Source organism: Martes martes, assembly GCF_963455335.1.
Source record: "Martes martes genome assembly, chromosome: 9".
NCBI classification, from domain to species: Eukaryota; Metazoa; Chordata; class Mammalia; order Carnivora; family Mustelidae; genus Martes; species Martes martes.
In genome coordinates this window covers 74,060,703-74,084,210 of record NC_137896.1, presented here as the reverse complement: position 1 = coordinate 74,084,210, position 23,508 = coordinate 74,060,703, and the positions used below count along the sequence as shown (strand labels likewise).

At 33.4% G+C, this 23,508-nt stretch overlaps 1 protein-coding gene across 3 annotated transcripts in view; it reads left to right on the top strand.

Moving 5' to 3' along the window:
* The window catches only part of CCDC88A (coiled-coil domain containing 88A), a 119,506-nt gene that overhangs the window by 26,011 nt on the left and 69,987 nt on the right, over positions 1–23,508 (top strand). For all 3 annotated transcript variants that reach the window (XM_080813294.1, XM_080813295.1, XM_080813293.1), the window contains exons 3-5: positions 4,792–4,900; positions 15,353–15,422; positions 17,586–17,644. In XM_080813294.1, coding sequence (XP_080669420.1) covers positions 4,792–4,900; positions 15,353–15,422; positions 17,586–17,644 — 238 coding nt within the window. The remainder of the gene's footprint in view (positions 1–4,791; positions 4,901–15,352; positions 15,423–17,585; positions 17,645–23,508) is intronic.

Sequence of the window (23,508 nt, the reverse complement as noted above, 5' to 3'; positions counted from 1 at the left end):
CATCAAAGTAAAAATTTATGCACAGTAAAAGAAACAACAAAATGAAAAGATAATCTACAATTTTTTATCAAAGTAATTATAGTAATAGACTATGATCCATTGAATATTATAGGGAATCATGAATGTGTATTGTTATAAATAAATAAATTGATCAATTATTGACATAGTTACTAAGTATGTCTTCACAAAATACTTAATAATGATAAAAGAAAATAACTATCATGGAGAAAACTGGCAGTTACCAGTTTAATCAAGTGATAAATGGGAGTGTCATCAGTAATGAGACAAAATGAAATCATGCACGATCTCTTAGGATATACTGAGAGGAGCACAACATCTCTTCTGTGTTTTTGCTGTCAAAGATACATAACCTGAACTTCATTACAAGTCAGACACAGTCTAATTAGTTAAACGCAAGTGAAGGACATTCTATGAAACTGGTTTAACCTTTTAAAATGCCTAGGTCATGAAATTCAAGGAAAGACAGAAGCTATGCCAAACTGAAAGAAAGTAAAGATGAAAATTCAGACTACTGAATGACAAGTGTGATTCTGAATTAGATCCTTTTCTTATAAAGGATATCCATTCATTATCTGGGAATAACAGAATTGAATGGGTTCTAAAGATTGGATGATAGGAAAATATTATTGTTAATTTACTGATTTTAATAATTATATGTGTAGAACATAAGTACTAAAATTTGGGAGGGGTTATTGGATATCAGGACAGCAACTTACTCTCAAGAGGTTTGGAAAAAAGTCTACTTGTCCGTGCAACTTTTCTGTAAGTTTGATATTGTCCCATAAATCACTTGAACTCCATTCTTTTCAGCTGGTTTATTTTTTTCCCCTTCTATTTTAGATTTTTTTATTGTTGTGTCTTCAAGTTCACTAATCTTTTGTTAAACAGTTTCCTATCTCCTGTTAAGCCCATGCAGTGAATTTATCATTTCAGATATGTAATTTTTAGCTTTAGAAGTTCCATTTGGGTTTTTTTTTTTTAACAGTTTCCTTTTCTCCTCACATAATGCTCATGTTTTCTTTCTTTCTTTTTTTTTTTTAATTTATTTATTTTTATTTATTTATTTATTTATTTATTTAATTTTCAGCATAACAGTATTCATTGTTTTTGCACCACACCCAGTGCTCCATGCAATACGTGCCCTCCCTAATACCCACCATCTGGTTCCCCTAATGTCCCACCCCCCCGCCATCTTTTCTTTAAAGTCCTTTACTGTATAGTTGACCCTTGAATAACAGGTTTGAACCACGTGGATTCACTTACACACAGATATTTGTAATAAATACAGTACAGTACTATAAATGTATTTTTCTCTTATAATTTTCTTAATTTTTTCTCTCTAGTTTACTTTGTTATAAGAATACAGTATATATACATATAAAAATATGTATCAGTACTTTATGTTATTGGTAAGGCTCTGAGCAACAGTAAGCTATTAGTAGTTAAGTTTTGGGAAAATCAAAACTTCTTTGTAGATTTTTGGTTGTGCAAGTGGTCAGCACCTCTAATCCCATGTCATTCAAGGGGTCGCTATATTTATAATGGCTTTTTATAAGTTCTTGTCTGCTCTTCCCATGATCTCTTTCATTTCTGGGTCTGTTTCTTTGGACTTTGCATTTTTCTTTCCTGGTCACAAATCACTTTGTTTTTTCAACCCCTTCTTTACATGTCTAGTAATTTTTGATTGTATAGTGGACATTTTGGTTATTACATTATGACGTGTCTAGATCTTATCCTCTCAGGAGTGATGAATTTTGTTTTGGCGTGTTGTCAAGTTGCTTGTAATTAACTTGATCCTTCGAAGGCTTATTTTTAAAGTTTTTTGGGAGAGGTTCTGGGATAGTTTTTACTCAACTGCTAGATTATTCCTACTTCTAAGATAATTTTCTGAGGTTTCTCTACTAAATACTCTGGGTGTTTGTAAAGGTCTCTTTTACACTCTGGTTGGTCAGAACTTGAATATCTTTCTGTACTTTGTGAGCTTCGGTTGTTATTTAGCTTATAGCATTCCTGTGGTTGTCCTCTCCTCAGCCTTGTAGAATTTAGGGGTACATATGCCCAACTTAGTATTTAGCCAAAATCTTCACTGCATATAGTTGGAGCTCTCTTATATATTGGGATAGTTTCCTATCTCTAGTATTCTTTTCTGAAAATTTTAGTTACTTCGGTTTCCTTGAACTCTAAGTTTTGGGTACTTAAGTTCAGTGAGGCTTGGGCTGCCCCTCCCAATACCTCATTCTGGAAAATGCCTCATTGCTTCACTAAAGAGAACCTTGTGAGGGATTACAACATTACATTACCTGCTGTCCAAAGTCTGAAACTGTTACTTCATGTTTTGTACAGTTTTCTAGCTCTTTCTGGCAAGAGGGCAAATTTGATGCTAGCTATTCCTACTTGATATTTTAACTTACTTTGGTTGTATTATTTTCTCATTCAGTATTGTGAGCAATCTCACTGAATATGGCTGAACTGATGCAGTGTTGGGGATTGACTGTGTGAGTTCAGTCACATGACAAAGGATCAATATGTTGGGAATTCTGGCAAAAGAATAGTTGAAGTAAAGCAATAATTCTCAGAGTATGGTTTGAGGATCCTCGCAGGGGTCCCATAGGGTCTTTCTACTTCTAAGTACATATCTTGGTAAGGCTAAATTTTCTTCATGTACATGAACCAAAATACCACAAACAATAGATGAATGCAGAAACAAAGATGAGCAAGCCTGTTTTTCAAGTTTAAACTAGATATTAAAGTGATGTGTAAAAATAGTAAAACAGTGCTACTCTTCTCACTAATCTTTTTACTTTGATATTTTTAAACATGTAATTTATTTTTAAAAATGAGTTAATAAGTAAATAGCTGTGAAGTCTTCTTAGTTTAAAATTCTATTACAATAAATACAGCCACAAAAATAAAAGTTTGGGGCCTAAAAGTTTGAGAATTATTAAAATAAAGCACCATACAGTCTAATCTGTCTGGGGAAGGAACTGAAGGCATTAGGGGTATAAAGTATAAAGGAGTATAAAAGCATTAGATAAAAAAGGGAAGGATTAAGGAATGAGAGGTTCTATTGAGTTCCTCTTCTCTAATGTATAGGTATCAATTTCTTTACTTCTCTGCATTCTTGTGTGGAGGGGTGGCAGTTAAAGTCATAATCAGGAGACAGTACTGTGTCCCAACAACTGCTGATATTTTTGCTTTATGATACTATGCGTTCAGCCCTTGCATAAGGAATCCTGATTTAACGTCTGCCATTTCACTTGGCCATGTCCTTCTCCAGCCTGGCCACTTTCCCCTAATGCGGAACTAGCTTGTACCTGCTTATGTTCTGGCATCAACTTCCCTTCTGTTCTAGTGCCACCACTTGTACTTGGTTTCCTGTTTTTCTTAAAAAGAACATAAATAAGTATTTATCTCTGTCTGGTTTATTATCAAATGTTTTCAACGTCCATTTGTATGTTGAAAATGGCAGGATCTCCTTTGTCATGGCTGAATAATAATTCTAATACATGTGTGTAAATATATATGGTATGCATCTCACATCTTTTTTGTGCATTTATCTGTTGATAGACAGGTTGTTTCTCTGTGTTCGCTATTGTAAATAATACTGCAGTGAATTGCAGGTATCTTTCTGAGATCCTGGTTTCATTTCCTTTGGCTTATATATTGAGAAATGGAGTTGCTGGATCATGTGGTAGCTCTGTTTTTAATTTTTTGATGAATCTTTACAGTGGTTGCAACAAATTACATTCCTAATAATAGTGCAGAAGAGTTCCTTTTCTCCACATCCTTGCCAACATTTGTTATCTCTTATGTTTTTGATGTTTTGATGTAACTCTTTTAACAGATGTGAGGGTGATGCATGTGATTTGCGTTTTTTCGATTAGTGATGTTAAGTACCTTTTCATGTACCTATTGGCCATTTGTAGGTCTTTTTTTAGAAAAATGTTCAGTTCCTCTGCCCATTTTGAAATTAGTTTGGTTTTTGTTGTCAAGTTGTATGAGTTTTTTATATATTTTGGATATTAATCCTTTATCAGATATATGATTTGAAAATATTTTCTCCCATTCCATAGGTTGCCTTTTCATTTTGTTGATGGTTTTCTTGGCTGTGCAGAAGCTTTTTAGTTTTATGTAGTTACACTCATTTTTTGTTTGTTTGTTTATATTGCCTTTGTTTTTGGTGTCATTGAATTTCACATTCTTAACTATGGTCTATTTTTCCTCAGTTTCTGCTATCTCAGAATCATTCAACCATTTGCTTTCATTGAATCTGTAAAGTTTACCCAAGATTAAAGTATTAACCCATGTTATAACTTCATTCTTTGATTCCTGTGTGACAGCACCTGCTCAAATGTAGTCCCCATTATTCAGTGAGAAGATAGAGCATTTCTTGGTTATTAGCTCATATTTTACATTCTTGATTTAAATAGATATATTTTGGGTGATGGAAATAAATATATTCAAAGGAAGTAGGAGATTATTCATCCCAGGAACGTAGAGAAACAAAATGAGAATGAAGGGCAATATCTGACTTAGTTTCAAATTTACTTTGCCATTGTCCTAAAAATATGAAATGCATTTATATTAATTAGAAGCATAGAACACATGTCAAAAAAATCATCTTCATTTTGGATTGCCTCTTTAATGCGTGTGGACACACAATTTTTTAAAGAAAAAATGTATTTTATGGTTCTTTTCAGTCATCTGTAGGTTGATAGGTATGTTTCAATATAATTTTAGTTTAAAACATCTTTTTTAAATTTCTTACAGTAATCCTAAATCGGAGAGTCAGAGAGTAAATAAAAAAGTCAACAATGATGCCTCACTTAGAATTCATAATCTTTCCATTTTGGTGAGACAGATAAAATTTTATTACCAGGTAAGTGATCCTTTTTTAAAAATTTGTTTAGTATTTTAATAAATGCTTGTGTATTCACATTTTTCTGTAATAACAAAAGGTGAGTATCGCTCAACTAACATATACTAAATGCTTATTATGTGCCAGATACTGGTTTATTTGCTGGAGGTAGAGCAGTATTAATATAATTTATTTCTTATGTAATATTAAAGATACAAGCAAGCACTTCATAATTATGTAATTTTAAAAAATAATTATTCTATTTTATGAATTTTTAAAACCAGTTCGGAGTTTCTGAGAGCTTTAATAATGCAGCACTTTGTTAATCTACTTGAATTATGTCTTTGAAACATATACTTTTATGGTGACTCTGGACTCTGAAACATATACTTTTTATTGTCCCTTTTAAAACAAATTGGATGCATATTTCAGAGTTTAAGTATGAGCATTCTTCAGGCTATCACTATACCTCTAGGAATCACTATAGCTGCATCACACAAATTTTGGTATGTTGTATTTTTTTTAATGTTTATTTTTGTGCATTTTCTCATTTTTGTTGTGGTTTCTTATTCCACTTGAGTTATTTAAAAGAAATATTTTTCAAGCAGACTTCTTTTGGTTTTTATTTTTGGTTAAAGAATATAGTTTGTATGATGCTAATTTTTTGACAATTGTTAATAATTACTTGGCTTGGCCTATTATGTCTTCAGTTTTTATTAAGGTTTGATCTGTGCTTCAAAAAGATAGGTACTGTCCAGTTGTTTGGGTACAGAGTCAGAGCAAACATGTTTGTTAATTGCATTTTTCAACCTTCTGTGGCCTGTTTAATTTTCTCTTGATCTGTCACTTACTGAGAAAGGTAAAGTTGGATTTTCCTATGATGGTAGATTTGTCAAGTTTGCCTTTATCCACTTGAGAGCTATGTGACTAAAAGCAAATGAGTTTTGAATTTTTTAATTATTATGGAAAATTATGCCATTTATAAGTACTTGTTTCCACATATTTTTTTCTAATGGTTTAAATCTTTTTCACCCTCCTTCTGTTTTTTTAAAGGCCACTCTCAAAATTATGCATTCCATTCTTATGATAGCAAAGGCCAAAATTAATATCTTTACTATTATGGAATAAAACATTGATCTTAGAATACTTTAACTCCAGTTCCCCTTTATGATTTTTTTAAGCCCTTCTTGTCTTTTTTGTTCTTTTTTTAAGATCCCATAAATTAGAAATTAAAAGTACTGTTAAATAAATAGAATCAGTGTTCCTTTAGATCAAGCTATGTATTCCAACCCCCCCCCCCCACTCCATAATTTTCTTTTGTATCTCAGAACTGTCTTCGGTATCATTTTCTTATGAAGTATATCCTTCAAATGTTTATTTAGAGAGGGCTTTTTGCAGGTAAAATTTCTGTGTTTATTTGTCTGAGAATGCCCTTATTTTACCCTTGTTCTTGAAAGATAGTTTTATTGGGTATGCAGTTCTTTGTTAACAATTATTTTTCTCTCAGTGTTTTGCAGATTTTATTCTCCTATCTTGGGATTCCTTTTTGTTCTGGAGAAGTCAGCCTTAAGTCTAATTTTTGTCTTAGGTTAAACTGTCCTTTTTCTCTCTTGGTTGCTAATATTCTCTTCTGAAATCTCTTTCCTATTCTATTTTTCAGATATTACTATTACATGTTTATTAGACTTTCTCATTCTAACCCCCCATGTTTGTTAAACTTTCTTTTACCTTATCAGTCTTGTGCTGCATTCTGAGTATTTTTTTGAGGTCTGTCTCTTCAGTTTGCTAATTTGCCTCTCTTATGTGTCAGATCTTCTGTTTAACCCACTGATTAACTTTTGACTCTGTAATTACATCTTTCTTTTGGAGAAGGTCTGTTTGATTCTTTTTATCTTTGCTTTTTCGTTTTATTATTCTTTCAATTCCGTTATTTCTTTAGAAATTAAAACTTTTTTTTTTTGTTTTATGCCTGATAATTCCAAAATCTGAAGTCAGATCTGTGGTGATCTGAGTATACCTTTTGTTTTCAGCTTGCTATTTCTCATGGTTGTGGTAGTAGCAGTGGCAGTGGTGTGTGTGTGTGTGTGTGTGTGTTTGTGTGTGTGTGTGTTGTGACCTTATTTTGGGTGGGAGGGGATTTATCTGTGGGAATACTTTTGTGTCTGGGCCAAGGATGTATTGCTCCAGAGAGGATTTGTTTCATTTGTGCAACCAACCCAGAACCACTTTAATTTAGTTTAAGTAGCTTCATATTATTTTAGAAGCGATACTTGTATACTATAGAAACGTAGAAAAAAATGAGAAAATACAAACATAGTTCCAGTGCCTGGAGATTATCACTATTAGCATCTGAATATATGTATTTCTGAATCTCTTTCTTTGCATTTTTAGGTAGGTATATTATGTATTTATGTGTTTGTATTTTTTTCTAAGCTGGTAGTACATTATTGCGAATCCTTAGGGAAATAACCCTCCTCAGTCTCTACCAAAGACCAAGAAAAACATCTTCTTGTCTTCCTTTGTAGGGTTCAGTTTTTTTTCTTTTTTATCTTTTAACTGAGGATTATCCTTTTATTTTTTTTTTAGTTCAGTCATTTGAAAATAATTTTTTAAATATTATCCAGGATTTTTGGATTCCTTCCTTCCTTTCTAATATCTAATACTCCTTGTTGCCAGAAATAAGTCTGTGCTAGATTTTTTATAAACTTTTTGTATTACTTGCCAGTATTCCAGCTGTCATCTTCCTCAAGTTGATTTGAGTAAATAAGACTTCTGTTTTGTCTTTTAATCTTGTTTCGTATCAGTATTTTTAGATTTAAACAAATGAGTAAATTAAGTGATACAGTGACTTATTTTGATAGTCATCAGTTTTGTTCTTATTAAAACAATGCTAGATTTTTGGTTTCATATTATCTTTAGGGAGATGGAGGTTTGCCTTGAAAATTTCAGCGAGATTCCTTGGAGGGCAAAAGGATTTCTGCATCAGAATCTTAAATCAGTTGTCAATGCAGCCTAATTCTGTATTGTATACTATTGCTTTTTTTTTTTTAACAGCTTTCTTGAGATACAGTTCATATACTGTATAATTAGCTCATCTAAAATGTCCAATTCAGTGGTTTTTAGTATATTTAGACAGTTGTGCTGGCATCAGTACAACCAATTTTAGAATAATTTTGTCACCCTCCAAAAAAAGCCCTGTTACTCCTATTTTCCCTACCCTGCACACACACACACCACCACCACACAACCACTACCCCAGTGTTAGGCAATTGCTAAAATCTATTTTTGTCTCCATAGATTTGCCTCTTTTGGACATTTCTTAAAAATGGTATTGTATACTTTGTGGTCTTTTGTTACTGACTTCTCTTACCTGCATACTGATTTCAAGGTTCAGTCATGTTGTAACATAAAGTACTATTTTTTATGAAACTACTGTTGTCTTGTTTTTTGTCTTCCACCTGCATAAAGCCAGGTGTTGAAATTACCTTTTATTAATCATGTTAATCTAATGATGCTATAGTCATCAAGAAATTTGGGGAGGAGCAAATTGTGAAATCCATCAGTTCAACATTTTCAATAAGTGGTTCTCAATGGAGGGTGCTTTTATTCTCTCAGGGACATTTGGCAGTGATGAGAGACATTTTCACACACAAGAATACTACTGGTATAAAGTGGGTAGAAGCTAGGAAAGCAGCGTAGTATTCTCTAATGCATGGCACAGTTTCCTAAGAAAGGAATCATCCAGCCCAATGTTAATAGGGCCAAAACTGAGAAGTCTAAATGCTTATAATGTCAGGTGATTTTAGTATTAACATTTTTGACTTGTGTTGAGTTATCACCATTTTTTTAGACACATCTGTAAATATTTCATTAACATTTGCTGGGTGACCAGTTATACCCTTTTCTTTTCATTAATGGAAGTTTGAATTCCAGTGAACTACCTTAGGGCTGGAAGTGATTGAGTATCTTAACATTTTGTCACTATTGTTTCAGATATTTAAAACACAAAATATTCTGAAGGTTGAAATTTTCCATGTATCGGTCCTTGTGTTTTTCCTTTAGAACCAGTTTACAAAACCATTTCTGCCATCAACCCAGTGTTTCATATTCTTAGATAAAATGTTTCTGAGACACTTCTTTTTTTTATTATTTTATTTATTTATTTGATAGAGACACAGCGAGAGAGGGAACATAAGCCATAAGCAGGTGGAGTGGGAGAGGGAGAAGCAGGCTTCCTGCAGAGCAGGGAGCCCAATGCAGAGCTTGATCCCAGGACCCTGGGATCAAAGGCAGATGCTTAACAATTGAGCCACCCAGACGCCCCACACCCCCTGCCCCTGTCAAGACACTTCTGAAGTATCTTCAGGAATAGATCAACTGTCTTATTTACACAGTTACTTGACATACTAAATTTTTTCCCTCATGTATGTGAACCAAGACACTCCTGGCCTTGTTTAATATAAGACAGATTTCAAGTTAAGGTCTAAGTCAGTGCAGTTCTTGTCGCCTGTTAAATTACCTATCTGTTGAAAAGATCAGATTTTTCTCCCAAATTTATTAAAACTATTAAAAATATGTTTTATATCTCATACACTCCTCAGAAAAAGTACTGAGGTAAAATATTTTAGCACATTATGGTGGTTCTGATTCACAAAAGGAAAGTGAATTTGGGTGGGTTAAAATTCACAAGTGTGGGGGCGCCTGGGTGGCTCAGTGGGTTAAAGTCTCTGCCTTCGGCTCAGGTCGTGATCTCAGGGTCCTGGGATCGAGCCCCACATCGGGCTCTCTGCTCAGCGGGGAGCCTGCTTCCCCCTCTTTCTCTCTGCCTGCCTCTCTGCCTACTTGTGGTCTCTGTCTGTCAAATAAATAAAGTAAAATCTTTAAAAAAAAAAATTCACAGGTGTGTGTCTTCAATTTTTTTTTAATGGGTTGGTAAGAATTAGGGTCATCTTGCAGAAATGATTCCTAGGGAGAAAAGAAAAGTGACAGATAACCTTGAGATGATTGTTAGTGCAAGGAATTATTTTATTGTATCCTTTCAGTAATGATAGGTAAATTTAAGTGTCCATATTCTTCCTTTTTTTCATTTTATTGATTTAGAACATGTAAAAGCTCAGTAAAAATTGTAATGTCATGCAGATTTCCCCTCTGTTCTGCTACTTGTAAATTGAATGCCAGGGCATTGGGACCACAGTGGTGAACACAACAAACCATGTCCCTGTTCTTATGGAACTTATGGTTATATTAGAGGGATAATAGATGAGTAAATAACTAAATAAATAATTTTGGTTGTGATAAATAAGAACAATGAAGGAGTAATGTACGAAGTCTTGAGAGAAATAACTGGTTAAGATTAGATTATGAGAAGTTGATTGGATATACTTATTCATGTTTAAGTGGCAGCTCAGACCTTTTCAGATAATCACTTGATCCATATACAACAAGCATTTCTTTTTGTCTTGCCAATAAATACTGGAAAATTTTCAAGTCAGAAGTAAGGAAGTTACAGCTATTATGTAAAACGACCTAGTCTCTGGATTTTTTAAAGTTATTTTTATTTCTGTGAATGAAAGATAGTGAATTTGATTATCAGAGACACAATTTACAAGTAAAAATCTTAGTCCATTTTTAGAATTCTGTCAGCAGCTAGTGTTTGCCTTGAATACTCTGGCTGTAGTTTATTTATTATTATTTTTTAAGATTTTATTTATTTATTTGACAGACAGATCACAAGTAGGCAGAGAGGCAGGCAGAGAGAGAGGAGGAAGCAGGCTCCCCGCTGAGCAGAGAGCCCGATGGAGGGCTCTATCCCAGGACTCTGGGATCATGACCCGAGCTGAAGGCAGAGGCTTTAACCCACTGAGCCACCCAGGTGTCCCTGGCTGCAGTTTAAATAAGTACTAAAAGAAGCAAGGTGGTTCTTCAACCACCGTTAAAATAATAAGCTGAATCATTTGAGGCTCAGAAAGAAAAGAACACTTTACTATTAGGAAATTTAAATTTATTAGGAAATTTTTGCATGGTTGATGTCATTAATATTAAAAACAAAATGGTCTTATACCATTAATCTGGTTGGCAGAGAAAACTGGTACTTTTTAAAGATTTTTGTTTAACATCTGTTATAAGCAACATGTGGATTATTAGTAAAACCTAGTAGCCAAAGAAATGAACCTTTTGTTTTATATATAATGCATACTTTATTTTCCATCATATTTTTGACACTTTGGTCAGATGTTCTTTCTTTTTAATGCTATTCATTTACTTTTTTCTATAGACTAAAATATGGTAAAATAAGTCTTAATTTTTTTTTTTTTTTTAAAGAGAGAGGGAGTTGGGGAGTACTGAAGTAGAGGGAGAGAGAGAATCTTAAGCAGGCTCCTTGCCAAGCACCGAGCCCGATGCAGGGCTCTGTCTTATAACCCCAAGATCATAACCTGAGCCGAAATCAAGAGTCAGACACTTAACTGACTGAGCCACCCAGGGGCCCCTTTAATGCTTTTCACTAGTAACACAGATAAAAGGACAAACACAAATATTATGATAAATGTAATTATGTTTGAATTTTTAAAATAGGTTGTAAGAGTCCTAAAGAAGACACTCTTATATTTTAGAGATCTTTGAAACTTATATTTAATACTATAGTAATGTGAGGTTTTAGTAACAGCATTTTGTTTAGTGTGTGACTCAAGAAAGAGAGATGAGCCTAGACCTTGGCCGGAAGTGTTTAACTTGTTACCGTGCAGGTAGTTTATGGATAACTTAGAGGAAGTCCGGCACAAACATGAAATAGTCTTTTTTGCAGTGCTTTGGCAACTGAACTTTAATTCACAGAAACTTCTATATCAGGAAAAAAAGTTGTTAGATGATAAACTAAAAATACAGTTAATATACCATTTTTTAATAGAAAAGTTATAAGAAGTCAACAAAAAGTAATGGGAATAACATTACTTGTATCTATCAGAGTACCTCTACCGTTATTTTTCTATTAACATAATTTCTGCCAGTTCTTTCTTTTTGGTATTTTTCTTTTCATTACTTATTGCTGTTCTCCAGATCTTTCTAGATTGTTTTCACATGAGGATAGAATTTCTCCCTGTTCCTGTGAAACTTTGTTTAGATGGTCCTGAAAATTCTCAGATTCTCTGTATTTGCATACTTGCATGCCTTTAAAAATTGCAACCTTCTTATCTCTACCTCCAGTAATCTTTTCATTCCATGCTTTATTATTTTTATACTTAGCATGGATCATCAAAACCATTTACTTACTTTTTTTCTCTCTACCCCTACTAAAATGTAAATTCCATGAGAACATGGATTTTTGTTTGTTCATTGCTGTATTTCCAGTGTAGTACAATGCTTGGCAGATTATAAACACACAGCAAATACATACAGAATGAATAGCTTCCCTGATTTTTAAAAAATCTTGTTTATTTGAGAGAGAGAGAGAGAAAGCACACAAGTTGGGGGGTGGGGTGGACGCAGGCAGAAGGAGAAGCAGGTTTGCAGCTGAGCCAGGAGCCTGATGTGGGATATGATCCCAGGACTCTGGGATCATGACCTGAGCCGAAGGCAGACGCTTAACTAACTGAGCCACTCAGGGTTCCAGCCCTGATTTTCTTATAACTTTCTCAGCTCTTTCAGTTGTATTGTTAAAATTCTTTCTCCATACATTTTTTATATGTTTCTTATCACTTTTCTAACAAAGTATCTTTACTAGTTCATATGCATATATATTATCATCTTTAACCCTTCAATTTATTAGTTCCTCCTACTTAAGGTTATATTTATCCTCAGCTCAAAATGTATTATTTTTCCATTTCTTTAGCACCTTAAGTATAAGCATCTTTAGAACTAGGTGAAGCCTGGGAAGTCTGAGGATATATAATAGAGCTTTAGCAATAGCCATCAGGTTTTTTTTAGCCTCTGGTATTTTTTATGTCGTCTATATTTTCAATGTTACTTGTTAGATTAGAATAGGGAAATAGGAATTTTTACAAAAATGTAATCAGAATCCTCTGAAGAACCCACAGAACCAAATAGAGGTTGTAAAATAATTTTTTAAAAATGTGTGTAGTTTTTAGCGGCCTTGCCTAATATTAGTACTTTCAGACATAAAAACTTAATACTTAGAAATAAAGTAAAAGTAGAGTAGAAAAGTAGATTTTCTCCTATTAACTAATATTTCGTAACCTTATTTAAAAAAACTATACTTTTGTTTTATTTTTCACCCTTCCCAACAAAATTCACATACATAGTAAGTCATGGAACCTTCATTTAAGCCTAGGCATTTGGACTGTACTCCTCCAGAGTATGCTATGCGAGGTATCAGATCTACTATACTAAAGTACATTTTTAGATACATGGAGATAATTTTAAATTTAGCAGTTTCCTGTAGCAGTTGTGTCATCCAAATATAATAGAATTTCACAGTGTATAAGTGAAACACATGAGGTCATTGATGATACCATATGGTTAAAAAAATCTATGAGATTGCATTTGTCTTTTGCGAAGAGACTGAGTTAGCATGAGGCATGGAGTAACAGAGTAGGCAGAGAATGGGGAGCCAACTGAGGAAAAGAGTAGAGGAACAAGGTAGTGACCGTATTGAAGATTACTGTTCACCTGGACAGTTTCATTATAACAGTGTATCAACACAGAATGATAAATCAAAATAAATCAACACACATGGTAAATCAATATAATAAATTGCCTTGAAAAGTTGATGTTTTCTAGTATGATTTATCAGTTTTCACTCATGTTATCCCAAAATAGGAGGTATAAATGAGAATTAATCCTTTATCCTGAAGTTGAAATAAAGCTTTTTTCTAATCATTCAGGATCTCTTAAAATTTAATGCTTCCTTTTATGATACTGAATTTGAATGTTCTTTGTTCTGACTTAGACTACTCGCTAAATGGGATAGAGACAAAATAGTGATTGCTTTTTTTATACATCTCTTATTTATGGTTTCATTTACATACGTACAATGATAGTCCTGATAATTTTGCTTCAAGGCAAGGAAACTAAAAATTAGAATTAGAAATTTATTCCATTAGGTCCATTTAGCTGTTACCTACTTAGCTGATAGCATATTCCGTCTTGAGATAACTTGCTTTGAACTGGAAAATTCATTTATTAAAAAACCAGACTTGGTCTCAGTCTTTGGAGTAAATGATTTTAGCAGTTTTTGACACTTACTCTTAATTACTTATTTAATCAGATACACATACAGATTATATACTTTTTCTTTAAATGTATGCATGTTTTTGGTAATAGTTTTTTAAAGGGCTAGTAAATATAACACTGAAGAAAATGTTTTGGAACTTTCTCATACATATCTATAAAGAATTAAAGATAAAAGGTTGGGGCGCCTGGGTGGCCCAGTGGGTTAAGCCTCTGCCTTCAGCTCAGGTCATGATCTCAGGGTCCTGGGATTAAGCCCCATATCGGGCTCTCTGCTCAACAGGGAGTCTGCTTCCTCCTCTCTCTCTCTGCCTGCCTCTCTGCTTCCTTGTGATCTCTGTCAAATAAATAAATAAAATCTTAAAAAAAAAAAAGATAAAAGGTTAATTCTAACGAGCCTCTGGTACATGTCACATACTGCTTATGGGAAAATGCTTTTTTAAAGATTTTATTTGAGAGAGAGAGAGCATGAGCATGAGCACAAGCAGGGCAGAGGGAGAGGGAAAAACAGATTCCTCACTGAGCAGGGGAGGGAGAAGCAGAATCCCCAATGTGGGGCTTGATCCCTGGACCCTGGGATCATGACCTGAGCTGAGGGCAGATGCCTAACCAACTGAGCTACCCAGGTGCCCCTATTTTGTAAGTAATAGATATGTTATTAAGTCTAGCTGATATTATAACTTTTGTTACTTAATTCATTAACTTAAAGTTACAAAAGGTTTAAGACCTTGGTGTCTTTTTTTGGGGGGGGGCATTTGTTTTCTTTGGTTTATTTATTTTTATTTATTTTTATTATGTTCAATTAGCCAACATATAGTACATCATTGGTTTTTGATGTAGTGTTCAATGATTGATTAGTTACATATAACACCCAGTGCTTATCACATTAGGTGCCATCCATAATACCCATCATGTGGTTGCCCCATTTCCCCATGCCCCTCCCCTCTTCAACTATCTGTTTCCTGGAGTCCAGAGTCTCTCGTGATTTGTCTTACTCTTTGATTTCTTCCCATTCAGTTTTTCCTCCCTTCCCCTGTGGTCCTCTGAGCTATTCCTTATATTCCACATGAGTGAAACCATAAGTTTTTTTAAGACCTTGGATAACTTTTTTCATCTTTTTTTTTCTTAATTTTATTTTTTCAGTGTTCCAAGATTCATTGTTTATGCAAAGGCTTTTTAATTGCAGTGTAGCATATCTACAGAGAAGTGCACAAGTGGTAAGTTATAGCTTGTTGATAATTATCTAGTCAGCATTACCCATATAACAACCTTTGGGATATCTTTTTACAGGAGACTTTGCAGCAATTGATCATGATGTCATTGCCAAATGTCTTAATCATTGGCAAAAACCCTTTTTCTGGTAAGTATTAAAATTGGCATAATGTAATAATAGTCCTTTGTGTAATACTGTAATGTTTATCAAGATCTTGCCTATTTATATGAATACAATAGGTTTTTCATGACTCTAGTGAAAGTCAGAGGTGATACTCCATTTTGTAGAGAGAAAATAAACAGAATATTTGTAATATGTAGATGAGATCTACATACTACAGATGTGCATTTTAGGTTAAGTCCAGTGTTTTTTCAATTCTACCAAATCGATACTTTTCTGTAATGATTTTTAGTGTCTCATTATAAACAAGTATAGAATATAATGTGGGTATAAGATTAAAGGAAAGAAGTGATTTTGAAGTAATTTCTAGGTTTGTATTCATATATCTGCTATCTTTCATTGCTAGAACTATTTGAATCTAAGATTTTACTGATTGATGTTTAGGTTATATGAAACTACTTCTAAATGGAAAGACGAGAAGCAGTTTTCTTAGATCATTTAAATTATTTTCTCCAGAAGTTTCTGCCTTTTTGCCTGATTTTAAATGTGACCTGTTCAGAGTTTTGATTTTTAAACAATTAAAGGAAATTAGTAGCCACTAACCAGTTCAACAACACACTTATTCTTTTAGGCTACCCATAACCCAAATCCCAAGTATATCTTCTCCAGACCTTATCCCCCATTCTCATTCAAAACAAACAAAAATAAAGTCAAAATAAAAACTAAAATCAAGCAGCTATTTTTCCTGAGGAAATTACCACTTAGATGAGGTGAATTAGGAGTTTAGATAGTTTTTAGAGATATTCTGGAATATTTGATTATATAACTTAAAAAACAAAAAAAAATTTATACGTAGAATGGAATTATTTTCAGTTTTACATGCATTTAATGATTACCTACCAAATTATAGAAATTGGGGATATAAAGAAAATGGTCTGTATCCTGGAGGATCTTGTGTTTTGGTGAGAGATACACAGATGACTAGGAAATCCTGTAATAATTAGTACAAAATAGAACTATGTGAAAGTATTAGGCATATAAAATATGGGGTAATTATTCTTTTTTTTTTTTTAAAGATTTTACTTATTTATTTGACAGAAATCACAAGTAGGTAAAGAGGCAGGCAGAGAGAGAGGGGGGAAGCAGACTCCCCGCTGAGCAGAGAGCCCGATGCGGGGCTCCATCCCAGGACCCTGAGATCATGACCTGAGCCAGAGGCAGAGGCTTAACGCACTGAGCCACCCAGGCGCCCGGGGCTGGGGAGTAATTATTCTTAAAGTTGGCAGATTCATGGGGGCTGGGGACCATTGGTGGGTGGTTGCCAGGAAAGGCTACACTGAAATTGTTAGAGCTGTGCCTAGGATTGTTATTAGTAAGTACTTCACTAGAGGGAAGAAAGACAAGCTAAGAGAGTGACAGAAGTGAAAGCAGAGGAGTGTGGATGTATATATATTTGTGGAAGGGTGATTAGCGTGGCTAAGAAAGTAAGTTGTTTCCTGGAGAGTAGGAGGAAATGTTTGAAAAAAAGATTCAGAATTTGTCATAGACAGTTGCCCTGATGGTGAAATTTAGCCCAAAGAAATGACTTTTTTTTTCTCAGCTGAATATTTTGAGAAAATCTGAATTGAGTATTATTTAACAGCCAATGTACTATCCAGTTCTGTTACAGATCATTAACTTTATCCAGCTTATTATATACATTCATTTTATCAGCTTTGCTGTAACATTTAAAGTTTTGATCCTCATAAGCCTACACAGTGGGAAGCCATTTAAATTTTACAAGTAGATGAATCATGTAAGATAGGTGTTTTAGAAAGAAAACGCTGATAGGCCTGAGAGAAGCCAGGCCTATTAGAAACCATTTGGTTGAATTTGTGGCATGTCCCCATATCAGCAGTTCATTTGGTTTACTGCTGTGATATAATCATTTATGGAAAACTAGAGGATTTATGTAGTTACCATACTTTATTGCATAGAGTCTTGAAGGCCATTTTATCTGTGCTGAAACCCTTCAAAACTGACATCCTTGCCCATTTCTTCTCCTATTACCACATTGTGCATACAGAGCTGCTCTTTTGACTTCTTCGCTCTACTTGCATACATAATCCTTGGGTCAAGTTGTTGTGAATATTATCTTTAATAAACTAAACTAAAGTAAAATGTAGTACTTAGCAATCGTTTTTATTGCAGAACAAGGCACTGAAGAAGTTAAAAAGTTGCTTTTACTTTTACTGGGTTGTGCAGTTCAGGTAAGTTAAAATATTTCTTCATATTTTCATTTTAATAACTTCTTTATATGTTTTTTCAGGCTCTAGTTTCTGAAAGACTTAAAGAGGGGTTTGGTTTTCAAAGTCTGTTAGGAACTTTTAAGTAACTATGACCTTCTAAGGAGATTTTGAAGAAAAACACTCTATTATTTTATTTCAGACTGTGCTTATATTATCAGATAGTTGTATTATTTAAAAATTATATATATATATATATGTGTGTGTGTGTGTGTGTATTTATTTATTTATTTATTTATTTTGAGGCTTTTACCAGCCTCAAGTTTTTCAATTTTCCTTAGAGGTACTCTGAAAAACTTCTCCCAAAATATCCTTATGACTAATGTGTGCATAGGGCAGCCTCAGTCTCATAATGTGTGCATATTTGTATGTTACAGAAGGGAGGATTGACAACAAAGAGAAGCAAAAATTATGAAAAATGTTATTTAGGAGTCTGAATTATTATTATATTGCCCTTTTGATGAGTGATTATAATAATAATAGCAGCATTGATTTATTGAATTCCCACTTTGTGTCAGTTATGATTCTTATGTAGGTTTTCTTTTCTCTTTTTTCACATAAAAAGATTGGTGTTTAGATGGGATGACATTTAAGTTAACCAAATTAAGACACTTGTGACAGTCGTAATGGATACTGTTAACAATTACAGAGGAACTGCATGTGTAAACTGGGGCTGTCCCTGACAAACCAGGATGGTTGCTCTAGATTCATATTGCCAACAGGCCAAAGAGTTAAGTTTAAACTCTGGTCTGACTTCAAAACCTATTTTTCTATGTTGATTTTTCCTTTAATCAGCCATGTTTTGGATAAGTGATTCCAGTGTTAAACTACTTCAGTTATTTGTGGAATGAATTTATTTGTGAATAAATAAATATTGTGGCCATGAGTAATTTTTTTACATACATATGCCAGAAATATAATTCCAAGAGAGTGTGGCTTTTAGAGCTAACTGCTTGATAGCTATGGACTTACATAATGCATGTTATTAAAGTTTCATGCTCTGTAATGTATAGGTGTTTACTTCATAATTGATTGAAAATTCAGTAAATATAATGTTTATGGTCATTGCTGTTCTAATTTGGTCATCTGATCCTAAATTAGAAACACAGTCCTTAATTATTTACGGCCTTGAATACTGTATTTGCTTTTAAAAATACCTCTATTGGTGGATGTTATGTAAATTTAAGTAACATAGTGACAGCATAAATTTGGTTGTAACTCTGGTTACTATTTGGTTGTTATTTCTGGTTACTTAAATTGACAGTGAGAATGGAGCAGAACTAAGAACTTTCTATGAACAGTTAAGGGAAAGCCTAAAATATTAAAGAAGTAATCATTATTACCACCTCTAAAAGCAACAACCAAAAAAACCTTATAAAATCTAAGCTGCTAACCCCTACCCTATTTGCTATAACTGTAGTATCCCACATTTAAAGTAGAATTTAGACTTAATCCTGTCGGTATTTGGGAGCCACTGATGCTAATGACGTCATATGTGTAACAGAATCTCCGGTCAGCCTTTAACTCTCTGTATGAACAATTAGAAACCTTTGTTGATACTGAAGAACTAAAATGTACTTCAGGACAAAACCAATCAGCTAACAAGTATTGTTTGAATAATTTCTGGAATGTCATGTCTATTACAGAAAATCTGTCCTTGTGTAATTCAACAGGTTGAAATGTCTAATATTTAATATAATATGTAAGTGGCATAAATAATGTTTTTCCACATCAAGATTAGTTTTATCTGTTATACTTGTGATTCGTAGGTAGAAATAGTAAGTTAAAGTTGCTGATATGATACTAAAGTCCAGGAACTTAGTGGGCTGCAAGCTTTAAAAGATATATATTCATGAAAAGAAATAGAAATGGAAGGAAGCATAAGGAAATTGGAAAAAAATTGTTTCTTTTGAAGAAGAAAGTATGAAATTCTTAATACTTAAGTAGCATTCAAAACAGTAAATTAGTCACTATCCAAAGATCTTAACTCACAGAATAAATTTATAATTAAGACTTTTTTATCCTTGGTTATACATAAATCCACAGGAATAACTTTGAATACAAAGAAAACAGTTCGATGCCAGGGCTTAGATATTTCCATTATTGATGAATTAAACCAGTCCAGTTCCACCAGAATCTTTTTTTAGTGAATAACACATCTTCTGAATCAGTTCTGAGCATCAGCTAAGATTTTTATGGACATACAGCTGTGCATCCCAGCCATGAGATAGTTGAGAGATTCTCAAGCAAAATCATCCTACACAGAAGGAAAAATATTTGCAGTGTATGTTGTTTATCAATATTTTTTCTTCAAAGCCCATGTAAAATTCATCAGATCTTAGTTTTATATTAGTACTGGCTATTCAGTATCCAAAAATATTATTTATTTTGGGCTTTTGCAAGGTTGCATAGTGTTGAAAGTAACTGTGTCAGGTGTGATTGAAATTAAAATTTGACCTTTATGTGTGCCCTCACAAGCAATTCTAACATTAGTATTTGATTTAGAAAACTATTTTTGAACTTGGTCAGCTTGAGGGCTACAGCCTATTGTTTTCCTACCAGTTATCTGTAAAACATCCTAAAAATTAGCATTTTAGAACATTAATTATCTCATTACATTTTGGGGAAATGAAGCAATACATAGTTTCTAGCTGAGGCAATTTTTTTTTTCTGAGAATACATGAAAATAGCAAATGTAGCTTAGTATAGAGGGAATTTTTTTGCTGATATTGTTTTTTATTTTATTAGTCAGGGAAAATTTTATACATAACGTAAATGTCACCATTTTGCTAAATTTTTAAGAGTACAGTTCATTAGCATTAAATACATTCACATTGTTTTGCAGCTATCACCACTACTCATTTCAGAACTTTTCTCATCTTCCAAAACTGAAACTTTATACCTATTAAACAGTAACTTCCTATATCTCTTTTACCCCTAGCCCCTGGCAACCACCATTCTTCACTTCTGTCTATGCATCTGACTACTCTAGGACCTAAGTGGAATCATTCAGTATTTGCCCTTTTATAATTGACTTATTTCACTTAGCATAATGTCTTTAAGATTCATCCATGTTTTAGCATGTGTCAGAGTATCCTAATTTATAAAACTAAATAATATTCCACTGTACGTATATACTACATTTTGTTCATTGATGGACACTTGGGTTGCTTCCAGTTTTTGCCTATTGTGAATAATACTGTTGTAAACTTAGGTATAGAGATGGCTCTTTGAGTCTCTGCTTTCAGTTCTTTTGCTGTCTACACAGAAGAATTGCTGGATCATATTTGGTAGTTCTATTTTCAACTTCCTTAAGACCTGCCATACTGTTTTCCATAGTTTCTGTACCATTTTATATTTCCATCAACAGTACACAGGGTTCCAATTTCTCCACAACCTCACCAACATTTATTACTTTATATTTTGGGGGTGAGGGGAAAGCCATTCTTTAAAGAGGGAATTTTAGTTTTTTCATTTTTATTTATTTTTTTACATAGCATATTTTTGTTTTACTTTTGATAGAACTATGGTCTATTCAGTCATTGGTGTTCTTATTTTTATTGAAAAAAGTGTAATGTATTCCTCATTTTATTGTTTTCTTGTTCAGTGGTTTGTTTTGGGTATTCTTTCCTCTATTTTAGTATAGTTTATCTTCATAATCCTATCTTTTTTAATAAGAGAAAGCACTGAGAATACCAAGTGAAAATGTGAGGAATTTGAGGAGTTTAAGAGCTTAAACTCTGGTGAAAGATGTATAACTTTAGGGTTAATGCAATTCTTCCTCCAGTCCCCAACTTCCTACCCAAATAATTTTTCTTCCTCTCTCTCTCTTTCTTTTTCTTTCTCTTTCTTTTTTTCTTTCTTTCCTTTTTTTTCTGATTAATTTATTTGAAAGAGAGCGAGAGAGCAGGGGAAGGGCAGAAGGAGAAGGGCAAGAATCTTAAGCAGTCTGTGCTGAGCCAGGAGCCCAGCACAGGGCTTAATCCCAGGGCTCAACCCGGAGATCCTGACCTGAGCCTAAATCAAGAGCCAGAGGCTTAACCAATTAAGCCACCTACGTGCTCCAACCCCCGCCCCCAATAACTTTTCTTGGAGTATCTGTAATCTGCTGACTTAGATATAGGTTACTATAGTAGAGTTAGAAAGAACTTTAGTGCCCATAACACATTAAGAACTTTATATAAAGATAAAAGAGAGCTTCATTTTAGGTGGAAAAAATTTGCCGATGATTATCTAGTATTCTTCACAAGAGTCTTCATATATGGAAGTAAAGCTATTTATGTGTCTGTTTTAACACCAGATTTCTTTATGCTCTAGAATGGGGCTGTCAATACAGTAGCCATTGTAAGCCACATGGGGCTATTTAAATTAAAATTAATTACTATTAAGTAAAATGAAAATTTCATTTTCTCAGTTGCACTAGCTACATTTTGTATTCAGTAGCCACATATAGCTAATGATTACTATATTGCACAACACTGGTATAAAGTTTGGTCCAATTACTCAACTTCAGAGTTATATCTTCTCTCATTCTCTTTTCCATCTTGATAGTTTTTCTCTTTTCTATCCCTCAAGATCCTATAACCTTCCTTTTATATTCGTTAAGAAAGCCTAACCTGTTTATAAAGCATATTTGGAATTCTTAAAAACCTTTAAAGTTGGAAAAAAGGTGAAATTTAGTAGAAATTACGGATACTTTAAGACTCAAAGAAGAATTCTCATTGATTTGTGTTCAAACTGTGTTAAAGGATGAGCTCCTAAAGACAGTGTAAGTGAAGAAACAATGGCTATAGGGCTTAGAAAAGGGAAGTATATGTGTTAAGTTTAAACTGAAGGCAGACAAAGATATGGCAGTTGAATTGAGAGACCTTTCCACTGAGTCATAGTCATCATAACCCTGCTATTTTATCTGTTCTTTGTCTGGAAAACTATAGGCCAACATCTTTGGAAGCATTAAATTTAAAAATTGGGCACACCATACCTAAAAAGTTAATTATGCTATAAAAGTACTATCAGAAAGTGATTCTTAATTATTCTCACTAGACCTGTCAAATATTATTTACAGATAAAAAAATTCTTGTTTTTAAATTGATTAATTTTCATCTCATCCCCAAAACTCGATTTCCTACTCACAGCTAGAAATTGTACATTCTTAGTAATTTAATTTTAAATATTATTATATCATTCTAATAATTTTAACAGGACATAAAACTATTTGCACAGATGGGAATGTATTAAGTTAAATTGTAGACAATGGAAATAGAATGTTATAATTTGAGATAATAAATATGTAGAGTATAAAGCAGAACCTTGCTAAGTTTTTAATGATCAAAGAACCAATTTTTCTTTTTGTGAGTATATTCTCTTCACTAGTAGTTGGGTAATTGGCCCAGGAGATGCAACTAAGCTAGACAAGGCAGTGCTGTCTATTTTGTATGCACTTCTCATTTGGTAGCTCCAAGAGTACAGTTATACCAGCAGTTGGATTGCAGTTTAAGAGATGTAGATGGGAGTCAGAGATATTAAGATGCATGTTAAACTGTTATTCAGTACTGACTGGAAAGAAGAAGATTAGGTTTATATCATAATATTCTGAATTTATATAAAGATTTTATAAAGTTATACAATAAAGAATTGCTGCCTTTATTCCACTCAGTACATGTGTACTTGTATATATACTCTTAAATTTTGCCCCTGGTAACTTTATGTTATGGTAGAAACAAATCAGATATTTATAATACCTTATAAATGTTGAACTGGGCTTCAAAAGTAGGTTTCTTTTATTAAGATTGATAGGATGAAGATGTGAGAATGGATTGTAAGCTTGA